Below are 18,795 nucleotides of genomic sequence, written 5' to 3'. Positions count from 1 at the left end.
GGGCATCCTGCAAAGTGGGACACCTACATTCAAATTTCTTCTCCACATCAGGCGGAGAGGAACAGAACCCAGGTGAGTACCCTGAATCCAGTGGTTCCCAAACTTTTTACTAAAGTGATCCACCATCTGCATTGTGGCTTTTTGGGGGACCCACTATTACTACTACTCCCCCTCTCCTCAGTCCTCTAGTCCTGTCCCTCATGCTCAGTCCTGCAGCCATTTGGCCCCCAAACCTCCTGCTTGGCTCTCCTTTGCTCTTGCTCTCCCTGCAGCCCTGGTCAGCTCCTCTACCCTCACAGCTAGACTGCAATTGCTTCCAGGCTGCTGACTCTGGCCATTTCTTTTGTGTGACTAGTAGTACCCAGATCCCTCTTCCCAGCCCACTGCCTAAAGCAGAATCTAGGCAGCAGCACAGAGGAAGTGTTTTGAGCCAAATAGCAGAGTCAGTAGCCTGTTCTACATGTTCCTCTGAGGCTTTCCTTCATGCTGCTGCCCATTAGAAAGGTGGGGAACATCTCTGGGGCACCACTTTGACCCTTCCCACATCCCACTGTTAGTTCAAGACCCGGCATTGGGGAAACACTGCAACCAGTGGGCTAAAGGTTATAATGGGGGGAGTCCTGCCCTGGCCATTTTATGAATCTAGTACACCTTTGCATGTCAAAATGCCCAGAATTGAAATGAGAAAGTTCAGGTCAAAATGAAACCTTTTGTTCTGACCCTACTTGGAATTTTTGATTCAGCAAAAGTTTTGAAACAGTTTGGGGTTCAACCTGAAACAATGTTTTCAGAATAGCCAGTAACAAAAAAATCCAGTCACCCACCTCCACTCAGGAGTTCTTAAGCACAAGGGACCTAGGAAATACATGTTCTCTAGAAAGAAAAGGAGTAGTAGTGGCACCTTAGAGACTAACCAATTTATTTGAGCATTAGTCTCTAAGGTGCCACTAGTACTCCTTTTCTTTTTGCAAATACAGACTAACATGGCTGCTACTCTGAAACATGTTATCTAGAATGGTTTTTCAGCTCAGCTATCCTGGGATAAGCCTGAAATGGTTGAACATATGTTACGGATTCATCACGTGGTTTTTGTAAGACCTAAAAATACAAAGCCCTTTCCAGTCTAGCAAATTACCTAGATATGAGCACATTCTGTGAACACTAGCAAAACTTCACTAGCTCCAAATGTGCTACAAACTCTTAAAAATCACTGACATGCCAATGAAAAAGTATTAAAGTCCTTTCAAATTAGATTAAGGACAAAATCCTAGCCTTACAAGAATAGTGTCATTAGATTTAACTGATAATATTCAGTGCACTAAGGACAGTAGGAGTTCAGACCAGGCTGCAGCTCTTGGAAGATAAAGCCATCACAGGCTATACAGCAACTTAAGGATGAGGAGGGCATATTGGGCAAAGAACTGAAAGGCTGAATATAGGAGCCAGTCAATTTAGGGGTTAGACTGTTAAATTCATCATGGAAGCTACAGGCAAAGTGAGCTAGCTGCTGAGCAGGATGTCCACCAGGAGGATCACTATCAGTGTACAGGTTTCAGAGTAACAGCCGTGTTAGTCTGTATTCGCAAAAAGAAAAGGAGTACTTGTGGCACCTTAGAGACTAACCAATTTATTTGAGCATGAGCTTTCGTGAGCTACAGCTCACTTCATGCATGCATCTGATGAAGTGAGCTGTAGCTCACGAAAGCTCATGCTCAAATAAATTGGTTAGTCTCTAAGGTGCCACAAGTACTCCTTTTCTTTTTATCAGTGTACACTTTCAGTAACCCCCTAGAAAGCATGGTGCGAAAGTTCACTCATTTTATTTTTGATAGAAAGGGATATAATTATTAGCAGGGATGGAGAAAGGGGAAGTTTCCCCAATAGCAATCTGTTAAACTGAACAATGTATGCAAAAAGAAAAGGAGTACTAGTGGCACCTTAGAGACTAACCAGTTTATTTGAGCATAAGCTTTCGTGAGCTACAGCTCACTTCATCAGATGCTGTAGCTCACGAAAGCTTATGCTCAAATAAATTGATTAGTCTCTAAGGTGCTACTAGTACTCCTTTTCTTTTTGCGAATACAGACTAACACGGCTGCTACTCTGAAACCTGAACAATGTATGCTAAGTCACCTTTTGCATCCCTTTCTTTCCAGATGTTCTCCTCAGGGTCCTGTCTTGATCGTTGTCAGTCAGGCAGTGAACTCTTCAAGAAAGGGAATGTCTTTTTAATAGCTACACTAAACACAAAATGTTAATACTGTAAATGAGGGAAACAGTCGGAAACTTGGCACTTGGGCCACCTAACAGTAGGCTTGCAAACACAAGTGTATGGAACAAACCTGCACTGGTAAAGCTGGATTTCACAAAACAAGAATATAGCTTGAATCCATAGCTTTAAAAATGAACACAGTGCTAATCTCATCTAAAAGTCATCATCTTCTGGTCAAGAATCACAGCTAGTCTGCATAATAAATACTTCTCCCTTCTATAGCACATCAGCAGCCAAAAATTTCTCATTCCTACAATTCTATTCCTCATTTCTTCTCACTACCTCCCGACAGCATCATTTCACATTTGGTAGACTAATCCCAGACAGTTTCTCGTTTTTTAGTCTTGGTTCTCAGCAGCATTATTTCACATTCAAAATAAAAGCACAGAGTGTGTGTTGCTTGGTGAGTATCTCTTTAACAATAATCTGTCTCTGAAATCAAGCAGTGGATACCACAGAACAGGACCAATATATTTGAGTTTCCTTGAGCTTTTCAACTGATAAGAAGAGATGTAACTCACTTACACTTTTTATTTCAGAAACATCCAAAAATATTTTAATTTTAACAAAAACTTTTGTTCACAATGCTGATATGCATCTCCATAAAACAGCACTCAAAATACACATGGTACCCACAAACAAGGTTTTGCGCCTTGAGAAGCTTAGCTACTTCTGTATGTTGTTTTAATAGCCTGTATGTATTTACTGTTACAAAAATCTATCGTTGCTGCTGGTGTTTCTTCCCTTCTAGACTAATGATTCATTAAGATTCCCAAAGAAAAACCCTACAAGTTAGAAGTTACTTAAATATTTTAAGCTGGTATTTGGTTGTTGATAATCAGGAACACCAAGGTAGTGCCCCATTAATGTAGTGACTTACTGATATTTCATAGTAAGAATCCAACAGGGCAACCTCAAGGAATTCTGGAGACATCCTAGTTAGGATTGAATTATTAATAATTTTATTTTTTTTAAACATCAGGAAGTGTTGCCAACAGGGTTTGGGGGTTTTGAGATTTACGCTGAAAAAATGGCTCATTTTTTTTAAACCTGATTTGACCCTAGTCTCATAGGTCTCACTCTCTGGATACCAGGGATATCGGTTTGTTGCACAGTTTGTTTTTTTAAAGATTTCTTTGCTGCAAGCACTAATATACAATGAGATTCACTGCATGATCATGCAAAACCAAGTGGTGCTTGTTGACAAGTGATAACCTTAAAGTCAACTTGTACTCATGCAGTAAATTAGGTGTAAAATTACACATACGCAGCCACAGCAGAATCCTCATGATTAAGACATTTTTCAGTATACAACTTCACTGGAGCTGCACTTGCAATCTGTTCTGTCATGTACATTGAGACAATCTGGGATTTCATTCTAAAAGGAATCTCTCTCTATCCAAGGTCACTATAAACAGGTTCCCTGTGCAGCATGTCCTCACAGCATGTGGCAGTTTACAAAACAAGCCAGTGGCCTATGTTTATATTCAAACACCCCAAACACCCTTGAACGTTCAAATCCAAATTTTGTGGCTATTATGTAACAGTGGACTTAAAGAATTTAGTGTTGCAGCAAAGTTTGGTTGATGCGGGGGACGCAGATTCTGCTGGGAGAGAGGGACAAGGAAAGATGGCACCCATCCACATCTCTGGAACTGGAGGCAAGACTTACAAACAGACTAGTCGTCAAGGGAGGTAAATTTCATGCCTAAAGAAGCATCTGTTGAAATGCACCATCATCACTCTGAATCACAACAGTAAAGGATAGCCAAGTAGAAGCACCCATGTTTTACTATGTCCTTCAGCAAAGGTAGGAGACTATTCATTTTGATTTAGTCAGAGTTAGACACAAAACACTAAGAATGTAGTTGCCTTAATTTAACAGTACAGGTCTTCAGAAATTCAGGAGCCTTAAACTCCCAGGCAATAAAACTGGAAAAACCCCAGTGGAAGTTATACTGGACATAGGCTGCAGATACAGTTCTCAATACAAAAAGTCTCCTATACTTTCCCTCTGGGACATTTGAAAGAGGGGCACTTTTCAAGGCTGTTCAAGTGAAATTGTGTTTTCAGAGTGGGAATAATATTTTTTGTATTTTACTCTGAAGGGTTAATTTGACTTGTTTCCCATTTCCAAACATGTAGGATGTTATCATAAAATGAACAAGTCGCTAGGATGCTGGTCTCTCTTGGAGCCTTTGCTAATTCAGTTTGATCACTCTTGATGTCCAATCCCCTTCCATCAAGACACTGAGAATGAGGATCAGAGCCACTTTCTGGTCTGACCTGTGAGGCAGTGCCTTCACCCTCCTCATCTAACACTACATCAAAGGTAGCTGTAGGAGATTCATAAACTATCTTCAGGTTCTGGATTTGCAGATCCAGTTTCTTGCCTCTTTGATCTGAGCTTGCCACTGGTCCCTCAGACAAGTCAGGTGCAGAAAGTAGGTCCTGTTTTACAGCCAAGGGATCCCTTGGGGAGAGTCTTGACCAATCAGCTCCATAAGCCAAGGAGTTATGCAAGATGTAGGATGACACAACAGTGCATTCCTTGGTGTTTTCTGCTAAAAAGAAGAATAAGTGGAAATCAAGCTGCGAAGCCCAGTTTAGGTAGCTAGTCTGCTAGCTGTTCTAGTGCTGACAATTTAGTAAATAAGAACTCCGCTCTTCCACCCCAAGTATTACTGGTTACCATTCTCCTTCACAAGACAAAAAGAATCAGACACCTTCAAAGAGATATGAGGCAGTGGTAAAAAGGAAGTTTTCCTCATCAACTTTCTATTGCCTCTTTATAGCCTCATCTTCACTCAGCTCATTGGAGGGGAGAAGAGGATCAGCATGCCCGTGCAGCTCTTAAAGGGCTCAGAGGAGAGGCACCATGAAAGTAAGTCTCACACAAACTGTAAATGCTACAATTGCCAAGATCTATACACTATGTTCTTTTATGGCAGGTTGTTGTCCCCACTGAATCTCTGACCTTCCATTCTATGAGGTGGAGAGCACATTTTAAGTGTTCAAATAATACGAGTTTAGCACTGATCAACCATAGCACTTTTCAACTTCAAAGTGCTGCACAGATATGACCCAGTTCATCCTCATCACCCCTTCCAACATGAAGTATTATCCCCTTTTCACAGAGAGGTTAGGTGACTTGCTCAAGGTCGTACAGCCAGACACTGGCAGAACCAGGAATCTGACTGCAGTCCTGTGTAGCATGGCCTGAACACAAGTGCAAGCTATAACTAATACCTAATGCAGTAACTGTGCTCGGACTGGTCTGGAGGTTGTTTGAGGCGGCAACCAGTTTTCTCAATAGCAGACCCATTAGCTCAGGATACAGTTATTACCAAGTTAATAGGAAGCACCTAACAGGCAATCATACATGCAGAAGTGTCTCATCATCCTGTCATTTGGATGAAGCAATAAACTGAAGTGGCCACATGAATGGCTACTACCCTCGTGCCAGAATGCAAGGGTCTGCATAATATGACTGAAAACCAGTTAAAGGTTACAAATCAGTAGTTACAGTGTGCCTGCACTGTGATTGGAGAAACCACTCCAAAATGGTACAATAAAATTGCTGGTCCATCAGAGGAAGGATAGAGGAGTTCAAATGTCAAGCAAGGAGTTCTTACAAGTGAATTGAACACCTAGGCTTCTTGACAGTATTAGTATATTTCTACCATTTATTCAGTGCAGTAGCATCCACTGGCCTTCCCTTCCATCTGTAGTCAGGGAAGATGAACAGTGGTGTGTGGAGGAGAGGGAAGAACATTGTTTCCCGCTCTATTGAACACTCACCCATACTTCCTTGGCAGTCAAGGATTTTGAATCCATTATGCATGCAAGCAGCCAACAGCAAGTGCTCACGTGTTGGGTGCCACTTCAACCTCCAAACTCCACCCTCAACATGGGTGTCTGCCAATGGCTGCTTCATATTCCTGGTGTCCCACAGGAGAATGTGTTCATCATAGCTAGAAACACACCACAAATAAACATGCACAGACAGAAAAGGAATTTTAGTGCATACTGCACAGAAGGAATAAAGAGGATGCAATGCACTTTCCACCATGCTCCACTGAGGTCAGCCTCTTCCCACAGGAGCTTTTGGGGAAGCAGCCATGGACTGCAAATAATGAGGCAGGTTGGGGATGTCAGGTCAGAGCATCTAGAGATAACTCACCTTCCTGTAGCCAGAAGATACTCCCGGTGTGGATTGCACTGAATGCTGCACACGCCCATTGAATGTCTGAAAAGGAACAACATGCATTCGGAGAATGGAGACCAAGAAAGAGTGCACAAAGTGAGAAGACAGTTTCTTTTGTTCTCAAAATTGGAGAGTTCTAGGGCGATCTTCATTGCAACAAAGCTTCTTACAATAAGGAGTTAAGGACAGCCTTAAACTCCGGTATAGTGATTGTAGTGCAGTACACAGGAAGAGAGTAGTTCTTTTGCCAATTCCAGATAAAATAATGGAACAGTGATACCCACTTTTAATTTATTGAGTCCTGTAATATAATTCATACCCAGCAACATGGGGTATGGAAAACAGACCTTGTCAAACTAACTTAATTTTTTTTTTAAATAAGATTACAAGTTAGGTTGATAAAGATAATGGCATTGATGTAACAGACTTCTGTAAGGTGTTTGACTTGGTACCAGATGATATTTTGATTAAAAACTAGAACAATGCAAAATTAACATGGCACATATTAAATGGATTAAAAGCTGCCTGACAGGTCTCAAAATATAAATGTCAACAGGGAATCATCATTGAGCAGTTACGTGTCTAGTGGGGTTCTCTAGGGATCAGTTCTTGGCCCTATACTATTTAACATTTTAATCAATGATCTGAAAGAAATCAAAATCAATACTGATAGAGTTTGCAGATGACTCAAAGTTGGGGGAGTGGTAAATACTGAAGGAGGCGGTCACTAACACAGAGCGATCTGGATTGCTTGGTAAACTGGGTGCAAGCAAACAATATGCATTTTAAAAGCACAATATGTAGCTCAGTGGTTTGAGCATTGGCCTGCTAAATCAAGGGTTGTGAGTTCAATCCTTGAGGGGGCCATTTAGGGATCTGGGCCAAAAATTGGGGATTGGCCCTGCTTTGAGCAGGGGGTTGGACTAGATGACCTCCTGAGGTCCCTTCCAACCCTGATATTCTATGAATATGCATTTTAATAAGCCAAATGTAAAATCCTATATCTAGGAACAAAGAATGCAGGCCATATTGACAGGCTGAGGGACTCTATCCTGAGAAGCAGTGACTGTGAAAAAGACTTGCAGTTATGGTGGATAATCAGCTGAAAAGTAGGAAAGTTATATTACTTTTGTATTTGGCACTGGTGCAACTGCTATTGGAATAATGTGTCTGGTTCTGGTGTCCACAATAAATTAGAGAGGATGCAGAGAAGAACCATGAGCATGATTAAAGGACTAGAAAAACATGCCTTAGACTCATGGAGCTCAATCTATTTAGCTTAACAAAGAGAAGGTTACGGGGTGAGTTGATCACAGTCAATGAGTACCTAACTGGGGAACAATTTTTTTTTTTTATAACGGATTCTTCAGTCTGGCAGAGAAAGGTGCATAACAAACTCCAGTGGCTGGAAGTTGAAAATAGACAAATTCAAACTGGAAATAAGGCATACATTTTCACAGTGAGGGCAATTAGCCTTTAGAACCATTTACCAATGGTTATGGTTGATTCTCCATCACTGGCAATTTTTAAATCCAAATTGATGTTTTTCTGGAAGATATGCTCTAATTCAAAATCCATAATGGAATGGAAATTGAGGCAAAATTCAGGAATTAATTCAAGTAAATTTATCTGGCCTGTGTTACACAGAAGGTCACACTACATGATCACATTGGTTCCTTCCAGCCTCAGAAAATATAAACTACCAGTGCCCAAGTGTGTCTTGAGCGTTCTTAAGAGCAATACTCCTGCCATGCAGCTTTCTAGCAGGAGAGTATTCTTTGGCAGCAATTCCAAGATTCACAGAGGAGCAAATTTATGGCATGATGTGGCATGGGTTTCTGCAAAATAGCTGCATGCAAGAGAGGTTGATATAGTTCCCCAAGTAGTAACTAACAATAAACCACAGTGTTTTAGGATTATAAACAGAGCTTAGTTGAAAAGTGGTTCACACTGTTTTAATGTACGATATGTCTAGTAAAACACAACTACAAAAGAAATTAATGTAAAAGGATGGGAAGGGAGAAAAAATAAAAGTTTAGCAAAAAGCTGCCCTGTCATTTTAAAATGCAGATAATGTTACTCTTGGGAGTTTTTCTTGGTCTCCATCAATCCACTTATTTTAAGAAGAACTCACCTCTACCATTTTAGTGGGGAATGCAGAGAGGAAAGGAGACAAAAAAATCCCAGACTGAGATAAACTGGTAAATTTAATAGGTCTCTCCATTTCCCAGAGGCTAGTGCAGGACATTTTCTAGCATTTAGTCCAGTGATAGATTTTTCACTTCCCTTGGAGAAAAGCATTCTACAGCCCAACAGAACTTTGTCAGGAAGTTCTTTCTTCTATCTAGACTAAATTTTGCCTCAATTTCCATTCCATTATGGATGGGCACATCTTTTTGTTCCAGTTCCTTGTACCATACTAATTCTCCTCCATACTTAGCATTTACACCTTTAAAATCTTGGTAGTTTTATATCCCCCCACATTTCTTAGGCAAGCTGAACATGTTTCCTATAGCTCTTATTTTTCCTGCACAAGTCCTTCAGCTCCAGCTCCACAGGAATCCATACATGCTATCATGTAGCAGTGACTTTGTTTAGGACATGGATGAAGCCAGGACATCCACCAGCAAAACCTCCCTGCATAGAGGCCAGAGACTACTCCAGTCACAAGAATACCATAGAGGTTAGGAAGTTGCTCACTCCACAGCCTTGGAAAAGGAGTAAGATCCCTTCCCCGCCACCTCCCCCAAACACCACAACTTGAGTACAAATGACCTAGCACTCAAAGTAGCAGCTAACCAACCAAAGGCAGCAGAACAAAGGGCAAAGATAGACAAGACCATGGCATGCCTCAAATTTAAATGTCAGCTTTTAACCATTCAACTGGAATTCTGGGAGAGAACACACTTAGTCATAGTCAGTCATGCATCATGATTCTATGACCATCTGTCTGAATGACTTAGTTACCTCTCACTGGTGAAGATAGGCATCTCTGGGCAGCGCCTGGTGTCCCAGCCCCTCAGCATGCAGTCATCTCCACCTGTACAAGGAGAGATTGGCTCTGTATTAACACTAGTTGGGAAATCAGTGCACCATAGAAGAAGCTGAGATTTGACAGCTCTGGAGCATGACTAGAGCAGGAGACAATGCCCTTACTGCTGTTGCACTCAGAAGATCATAGCAGGACTTGCGTTTTTCAATGGAATGAAGGGCAGAGCTGTTGCATGTACCACAAAGATTTCACTTCATCCAAAAGCGTGAGGTAGGATCAGGGAGGGGAAACTGTTAGAAGGAATGGAAGTAAATGTGGAAAAAATGGAAGTAAATAGTAGTCAACGTTTATTTGGCACCTTTCTTCCAAGCATCTCAGAGCACTTCACAAACGTAAGTTGAATCTCACAAACCGTTTATGGAGGTATCTTCACTTCACAATGGGGATATCAACACTCAGAGAAGTGAAGTGACTTGCCAAGATTAAACTCTAAGTCAATGGCTGAGCCGGAACTAGAATCCCAGAGCCTTCATGTCAGTCTCCTGTTCTGATTACAATGTACTACTCCCTCTTGGTTAATGAACAGTCAGGGTGGGCATTTTAATATCCACAACTTCCCACAGTCACTCCTTCAAGGATTATTTTTCCAAGAAATGGCACAAACACTGAGAAAATATCAGCTGGCTGGTGCAGCAGCATGAAGCGTCATCATGATGCACATGCAAAGGGTAGGAGGGGCAAGAGAGGCAGCCACCATGGAAATGAGTATTTTGATAGCCCCTCTCCCCACAAGAAAAGGCTTCTGGTGTTCACACCTGAATACACAATGTCTGTGTCCCAGTAATTAAAAGCAGCAATCCAGGCCTCAAAGTTGTGAGCCTTCCACTGGCTGAGGATTTTCACAGAAGGAGCAGACTCATCTATTGACAGTAGGTTCAGCGTCCCCTTTGAATCACTGCTGATTACTCTCAGTGGGTGCCCACTACAGCAGGAAAGAGACAATATGTTAGAGTTTAAGACAACTCATGTCCCAGCATTTGCTAGTGCCTATCAAATAAAGGGAAATGCAAGTTCCCGGTTTGAGGGCCTTCTAATGCACAGTCCTCCATACCTACAGCTCTAGGCCAGTTCACGTTCCTTGGCTGATCTCAGCTGACCGAGTGTGAGGAGAGAGACTACATTGGAACTGATTTAAACCTGTCAAATGCACAGAAGTCTCACTACTTTTTTAGTAAAGGTCTCCTGGTGTTTTGATCTGAGAAGCACATTTCTCAAGTAATGCAAATACATGATCTTACAGCAGGGCTTGTACATGGGAATAAGCAAACACAATTTATTTGAATTGTATCACTGTATCAACGTAGCAGGTTAAATATCAGCTACTCTTTGTGGAGGAATTTTTACTCCCTTGCACACAGTTTTATGTTTATGCCCTAAATACAGATTTAAATGCACAATCACTTCAGTTCTTTCTCTCTGATTTGTAGGTCACCAATCACAGGTGCTCTCTGGGTATGTAGCTAAGTTAGTTTGTTTCTAATATACTGGAATAATATAACCATTTTGGGATAGCTGCTTCAGCTGTGCTATCAGTTTTTCTTGAACTGCTAAGTAGCATGTTACCCCAACATTCTGGAATTGAATCTTTTGATGCAGTTAATATAAATTATGCATGCTGTGTAACGAATATTTTTTAAAATGTGACCAATTTGATCATTTTTGATCAATAGTCTGGAGGATGGTTCTAGACTATTCTCAGTGGTGGAAGAGGACAGGACAAGGAATAATGGTCTCAAGTTGCAGTGGGGGAGGTTTAGGATGGATATTAGGAAAAACTTTTTCACTAGGAGGGTGGTGAAACACTGGAATGCGTTGCCTAGGGAGGTGGTGGAATCTCCTTCCTTAGAAGTTTTTAAGGTCAGGCTTGACAAAGCCCTGGCTGGGATGATTTAATTGGGGATGGGTCCTGCTTTTGAGCAGGGGGTTGGACTAGATGACCTCCTGAGGTCCCTTCCAACCCTGATATTCCATGACTTTCTCCTTCACACCTGCAGCCATGTTACAGCCTGAAAAGACCAGTTAACACACAAATGATGAGTATCTGTCTATTAACATAGACATGGACCAACACTAGGGGAGCAAGGCTTCCAAGCAGACACCATTGCTGGACATCTGCAGAGTGCACCAGTCCCCTGTTCTTAAGAGCTGGATTTCATCTTCAGTCCACACTGCACAGGAAGCACGGCAATATTCACAATCCCAGCTCCCTGCTCTCAATCAGGAAATGATCAGTTCATATTGATTTTGGATAATTAATTGAAACAAGGTCTTTGGTCACCTGTAAGCTCCAAAACGCTATTGAAACACCCAGTAAGATGTCTCATCTCTCCTGTGTGGCAACTTCCCAGACGGCTCTCCCACTCACTGGGTCTGCAGGGGCTGGGAATGCTGCAGATGCTGCATGTTCAGCCCCATGGGAGGTAGAAGGCCTTTTGCTTCCCAGGTGATTGAGCAGCAGGGACAGACTTTACAGGGATGCCACTCTGAATCAACACAGATAGTGGTTATCCCCTTTTAAAGATGAAGAAGAAAAAATATACACAAAGGGACTTGCCCAGGTCCAGAAGTTTTGTCAATTCATTACACAGCGTGCACAGACACAGTATAATGGGCACACGCAATTAAAAAAAAAAGATACCAAATTAAGTTAAACAATATCAACTACAGAACTCCTCCTGGCTCCCAGCCCCATGATCAGTCCACACTTTTCTCTCCCCCTAACTCTGAAAACAAACAGTCCCCTTCAGCCTGAGGGTGACATCTAACTAATTTGACATGGTGATGACATTCCTGGAATCAACTCTGGGAGCAGATAGCAGAGCAGCCACTTCTAGACTGAGTTTCTCAGCTTCCCCATTACTGGGGCTCAGACTAAATGGAGTTTAGATTTTACACAAGCACTAAAGCTGCCAAGCCATTTCCTTGTTAATGGTTCATAGGCAGAGACCCCACAGTAAAAGTTTCCGCATGAAGGAGCCTCAAAGGCAATTCTAAGCCTCCTGAGAGCAGGGACTGTGCCAGTGACAATGGACTCTCTCTCTCACACACACACACACCCCCCCGTACAACAGAGTGCCATAGTTATTCCCCTCCTCACCACTGCTCCCGTCCTGTGGACCAGTCCAGAGACAAGGCAATGCATTGTGCTCCTAAATCAACACTGCAGAGTGGCTCCAACATGCAGCTGTTCTTCTACTGGAGAGAAAAGGAAATCGATCAAGATCAGGAAGACAGAAACAACCACATAGACAGTATCTAACTGCTCTTTCACCCCTGACTGGGGGATCCCACAGGCGGCTGCATTCCATGGATGCTGTAGGTTCATACCCTGGAGCATTTTAGGATCCTTGGCATTACAGAAGAGAAAAATCCTAACATATAAGCCACTGAAGTGCTAGATACAAGGACTATTATCCACATAGGGTGCCTCCCATTTCCTGTCCTTAAACTCACTGACTCCCACCTCTCTCCCCAACTATCCATCCCAGCAGCTCCTCTATTTCAAACCTCATTGTGGCTAGAGGGCTATCTAGCCAGTGTCCTAACTTACGTCGAGGCTGGCTTCTGCTCTGTCCACTCCATTGAAACTGCCATCTAGTCATCAATAACCTCTTCCTCACAGAGCCCCTTCTTCACACTCAATCTCTATGCTGCCTTTGACAATGGCCCACGCCTCCTCCTCAAAACTTTCTTTCTTGGGCTTCTATGACTCTCCTTTCACAGTTCTAGCTTGCCAACTGCTCTTTCACCAGTTGTTTCTTCTCCCCAGAGACTGAAGACCCCAAGCGCTGTCTGTCCTCATTCCCTAACCCTTCCCCATTTCTCCCCTCACCGTCCATTCTTCACAGATGGACAGAGGCAAGCTTGACTCCCAGATCTCAGGGACAAATTTTGGCATTGGCATTTAGGAAAAATGCCACCCAAAAAAAAAATCTCACTTGTAAACTGAACACATTTGCCCTGGAGTCACTGAGAGCGCCATGGAGCCTCCGACATCTTTTCAGTAACACCACACTGTAAAGCCTTTGAACATTATTAATGAAACTAGAGGCATTTACATTAATGACTTGCATCCCAGTCACCTACCTCACTTCCAGTCAGGTGGCAGAGCTCCACAGTTCCCTTGGCATTTGCAATGCCCAACATGGGATGTTCTGCGACGGGAATGTGGCACCTGGAAAAGTAATTGACAATGAGGTCTTGACCTCATGTCCATGTCTTGCATTAGAGGAAACTAACACGTCCCAAAGGAGGAGCTATATTGTTTTTTTTCTAAAGTTCTCTGACAGGTCTCAGCCAGGCAGCAGACTCTCTTACTGCAACTTGCATAGCTCCTGTTCCCCATGGGGGTTGAGGGAGACAAGATCCTATCCCCTAATGCAGCTTTTGCTCCCAGCGGCACCCATCTCACTCTCTAAAATGGCTCCCCCTGCCCTCAGCTGATACTTGGTGGAGGGTTGGGGGGGGGGGGGGGAGGTTATTAATTTAAAAAGAATCATAGCTTTAAAACTAGTTTTCAAAGCCAATGAAAAGCTAGCAACCCCAGCTGCTACTGTCTATCCTGCTGCTTCCCCTGGTTCCACAAACACTGACAGAACTGCCGCAACGCTGGATACACAACAGGCACAGTTCAAGTGCGGGATGCCCACACTGAGAGCTAGCAGTGGCTTACTGGTATTTTTCATCCTAGAACAGAACAATACTACAAATGTTATGAAACTAAAAGCCAGAAACCTTGTACAGCAATGTGATCACAAGAAGCTGCTTATTCGTTACTGCAATAGAAGCTATTGGCGGTCGGAGAGAAAGGAAGAACACCTAGAGCAGCAGCCCAGCCACAGATAGCCCTTGGCACAAGTGCCAAAGGAGCCTGATGTCCCCCCTCACTAGCCAGCATTACCATTTGATGTCTAGGATGGCAGCGGTTTCAATCCTTTGAATTTCAGTCAGTGGGATAAAAGGCTGCTCTTCACTGTAGCGATACAGGTAGAGGCGACCCAGCCGTGTGTGGGCCTCATCACTCTCACTGGGGTTTACACCAGGCTGCATCGAACAAGGGGAAGGGAAGTCTGTAAGCTTTAGGGGCTATTTTCTCACCTCTTTCATACATTGTAACATTCCTCCCTCAAAGATCCTGCCAGAAAGCTAACCAACATCTACTAGCCAGAGCATGGGATAGAGTCAGCACTCATTGAGTTGAGTTCCCAGCTCTACCAAAAACTTGCTGTAGGACCTAGGGAAAGTCACTAAGAGTGACATTTTTCAGAGATGCCAAGCAGCCGCAACTCCAGGAAAAGCCAATGATAGCTACACAACCTCAGCAACTCTGAAAAATCAGGCCCCAAGCTCTGTTAGGAGGCAGGTAAAGGATAACTGTATCACTTCACCCAGCTCTGGGATGGAACTCTGCAACTGTTTAACAGCCCTCAGTGACACTCAACAACCGTTTAGGGCAGGAACGAGTATTAGATTCCCATATTTAGTTAACTGAGAAGGAATTTAGGGAGGCAGAGTGAGCTGATATTTGGCTAGGAAACAAGGGCTAACACTCTCTACCCTTATGAAAAGGGCCATGGGCTCTTTAGCAATAAACAGTCCATAAGCATACCTTTGTATTGCACCTTTCAGAAAGGCAACCCTCCCACAGCTCAGCTCCTCTTAACACCATGCTGTAGCACTGATTCAAGACTGACTCAGAAAAAAGCATGCTACCTACTGAATGAGCATCATGCACCACCTAGGCATTCCTTGGAAGTCTCCCATACAAGTACACTGCTTAGTTCTCAAGATCAGACAAGAACACAGTTTATGTTGAAGGTGCAGTGGAAGTGGTTTTCAATACGGGAGTATGCAAGTGAACAGGGTAATGCCCTGCCACTTGATGGAAGCAATTCAAAGTGCTGTTCTGCTTTGAAAAAAAGTGACTGTACAATTGGTCACTACTTACTCGCAGTTTTGCCAGCTCTAAGGATTCAGAGTTGCTAATTTTAACTCTAGTTTTTTTTAGTTGTGTTTTTCTTCTAATAATCTTGCACAGCCAACACAACTATAAAAGGGGGAATTGGGATCTATTCCATGTTGTACATAATCATCAAAATTGTTAACCAAGTTCTCATCAGCTACACCAGAGCAACCCACTGAAGGCCAATGAGACCACACAGGTGTCACTGAAGGCATAATTTGGCCCAGTGGATCTTTGGTAGTGATCATGGTAGTCATGAAAGAGATACGAAGAACCCAGCTTCACTCTCAGCTTTCAGAGTGAGTCTGTACAGCTAGCGGGGGAGAAGCAGCCACCAAACCACCACCGCCACACCTTTTTACATATTAACCAAGCACACTGTATCTAAGTCACTAGGAGACAGCAAATGTGAAATTCACAGTGCCAATTTTACAGTGATTTTCAGAGTAGAACCACACTTTACATGAAAATATCAGACACACAATTAAACATTCCCAAATTACCAGAGATCAGCATCCTGAATCTCACTGAATGCATCCGATGAAGTGAGCTGTAGCTCATGAAAGCTTATGCTCAAATAAATTTGTCAGTCTCTAAGGTGCCACAAGTCTTCCTTTTCTTTTTTCAGAGATCAGCGCTATATAAAGGGCCAGATCCTGTACTGAATTCCTTTGGGTGGACCCCCTCACCACAGTTCCAGCCCTAATGCATCAACCCCATAACCAACACAACACTGTATTTACACAGTTATTCACATACTGGAAGCAAGTAGCAAACAGAGAGGACTTGGAAGCTCTTCTAACAAGTCCAGAGTTCTTTTTATTTTTGATTTTCTATTTTCAGTAAAAGTAGCAACAAAGAAAAGACCAACACAAAATCCCAAAACTACAACCAGAGATATACTTAATCAGTCTCTTCATTGTCCCCAATTACAAGGCTTTAGAGCACAACTATCCTTCCACAATTGGGGGTTTGGTTTTTTGTTTGTGTGCTTTTTACTGAGGCTATAGAAAATATTTATACTTCAGAAATGCCTCCCACATTCTCTACAGCTGCCAACTTTGATAGTTCACCTGTCTCTCTCAATTTTGAGTCTTTTCCCCACACTTAGGCCTTGGCAGGGTGAGAGTGACACACACCCAGAGTCCCTGAGAAACCAGAAGATGAGATACATTTCAAGGGAACTACCCCACCACCCAGTGCAGACAAATGCACAATGCAAGTCAGGAATGGATGTAAGCTAAGCAATTTCAATGTAGTAAGGTATTTCCCTGAATTCAGGCTTGTCTGGATCTGGGGGTTTGGGTTAGGCCAGATTCTTATTCTCTTATGTTGTGTCCGAACAAGATGTCACATTTGTGCACTTTACTGCTGGGAATGGGGTAGCAACAATCTGAAAACGCAGGGAAGCTGAACTCAGTTCACACAGGTTTCAGAGTAGCAGCCGTGTTAGTCTGTATTCGCAAAAAAAAAAGGAGGACTTGTGGCACCTTAGAGACTAACCAATTTATTTGAGCATAAGCTTTCATGAGCTACAGCTCACTTCATCGCTTATGCTCAAATAAATTGGTTAGTCTCTAAGGTGCCACAAGTCCTCCTTTTTTCAGTTCACACAATGCATGAGAGGTCAGCAGGACTGGCCTAGGTCACTGCTGTTCAATTAGTCCTCCTGATACCACAACTTCCGTCACCTACCTTTCCACCAGGCTTCTTCAGCTGGTAGGTGCCACAAGCCAGGAGGCTGTGCCAGCCTTCCACGGGGCACCACTCCACAGCGTCCGCGCTGTGCTCAGTGTCCACCACCTGAAGAGTCCGGGTCCGGCTCCGGCTCGGCGGCGCCATGCCGGGACATGCTCAGCCTGCGAGAGAGGCGCAGCGCGCGGGAACAAAGGTGAGCGGAGAGCGAAGGGAAGCAGGGGAGACACCGCGACGCTGCCTGGGGCGAGCAGGGCGCAGCGAAGCGGTCCCTGGGGGGCCTACAGCCGCCGCCTGGGAGAAGCGAGCCCGGCGAGCTCCAGGCCGCTCGGCCCGCGAGCTCAGCAGCGCGAGGGGAGCCAAGCCCCGCTGGATAAAGTCCCCGCAAGAGCGGGCTCCCAGGCAGGGCCGGGGGAGCCGGGCCCCCGCCCATCCCCCTCCGGGTGCGCACGGGCTGCCGCGAAACCGGCCCCGGGCTCGGGGGAGAGCGCAGGCCGGCCGACCAGCCGCGGGCCCGGCGACAATCTGCCCGTTCGCCAGCGCGTCGCCGGCCCGGGGGCTGCCGGTCGCCTCCGCGCGCAGCCGGGACTCGGGCCGCCCCCCAGGCGGAGGCGGGGCCCGGCCGCTCGGCGACCCCAGCGGCGCTCGGCGCAACCCACCGCTCCCAGCTCAGGGCTGAGCGCTCGGCTAGGCCGGGGCGGGGCGAGCGCAGAGCAGGGCAGGGCCGGGCTCCAGGCGCGGCGTGGGGCGGGGCCGGGCTCCGGGCGGGGCGCGAGGCCAGGCCAGGCCGGGCCGGGACAAGGCGGGGCCAGGCTCCGGGCGGGGCGGGGCGCGAGGCGGGGCCAGGCTCCGGGCGGGGCGGGGCGCCGGGCCGGGGCGAGGCGGGGCCAGGCTCCGGGCGGGGGACGGGACGGGGCGGGGCCAGGCTCCGGGCGGGGCGCCGGGCCGGGGCGAGGCGGGGCCAGGCTCCGGGCGGGGGACGGGGCTCGCGCTCTGAGGCTGCAGGTTACTGGGCGCGGCCCGGCCGCTGCGGCGGTGGCGGGGACACGGAGCCCCGCCGGCCGGGCTGGGCTGCGAGGCGATGGAGCGTTTATCGCAGCCTCTCCTCCGTGCCCTGTCGGTGGTAACCAGCCCCCGCCTCTGCCCTTCTCTCCTGACAGGGCCCCTGAGCTTCGCCCCCGCCTCCTCCGAGCCCCCGCCGCGGCCGCGAGGAAGGGCGGACCCAGGCCCCTGAGGCGGGGCGGCGGCCTTGAGCCCCCCGCGGGCATCAGCGCTCGGCCTCTGGTCTCTTCGGCCGCCTCCTTGTTTCTTCAGCGAGCGCCGCGTGCCGAGCACCGGCCGTGAGGGCCCCGCCGCAGCCCAGCGTCCTGCCGGGGGGGGCTTCGCGTGTCTCCCGCCCACAGCGGCTCGTCGCCCGGCTTCTGAGCGTCCGCCCGCCCTGCCCCTCGGCGCTGTCGGCGCGGGCTGGCTGTCCTTGGCAGCGATCCGAAGAGCTAAAGACACTCGTGTCGCGTGTCCCCACGGCCTTGCTCTGTGGTCACAGCCCAGCCACAGCTGGGTCGGTTCCTCAGCCGCGGAAGTCACGCCGCGCGGGAAGCTCGCTCACC

The 18,795-nt window shown here is 45.8% G+C and overlaps 1 protein-coding gene across 2 annotated transcripts; it reads right to left on the bottom strand.

Annotated features, from left to right (window-relative positions):
- Positions 1-2,785: 2,785 nt before the first annotated feature.
- On the bottom strand, positions 2,786-17,806 carry DPH7 (diphthamide biosynthesis 7). Of its 2 annotated transcripts, none has more exons than XM_077835680.1 (9): positions 17,189-17,806; positions 14,432-14,574; positions 13,618-13,705; positions 12,629-12,723; positions 10,287-10,453; positions 9,447-9,519; positions 6,456-6,521; positions 6,074-6,246; positions 2,786-4,836 (listed from the first exon to the last, which is right to left on the bottom strand). In XM_077835680.1, the coding sequence occupies exons 1-9, from the start codon at positions 17,333-17,335 to the stop codon at positions 4,370-4,372; spliced, it is 1,419 nt and encodes a 472-aa protein (XP_077691806.1). In that variant the 5' UTR covers positions 17,336-17,806; the 3' UTR covers positions 2,786-4,369. The 2 variants fall into 2 exon arrangements, with proteins under 2 accessions (XP_077691806.1, XP_077691807.1); XM_077835681.1 differs by having other exon boundaries at positions 2,786-4,833; positions 17,189-17,335.
- Between the last annotated feature and the right edge of the window lie 989 nt (positions 17,807-18,795).

This window comes from Eretmochelys imbricata, chromosome 16 (genome assembly GCF_965152235.1).
Source record: "Eretmochelys imbricata isolate rEreImb1 chromosome 16, rEreImb1.hap1, whole genome shotgun sequence".
Classification (NCBI taxonomy): Eukaryota; Metazoa; Chordata; order Testudines; family Cheloniidae; genus Eretmochelys; species Eretmochelys imbricata.
Note: the sequence above shows the minus strand (reverse complement) of the source record. Positions and strands in the feature narration are given on the sequence as shown.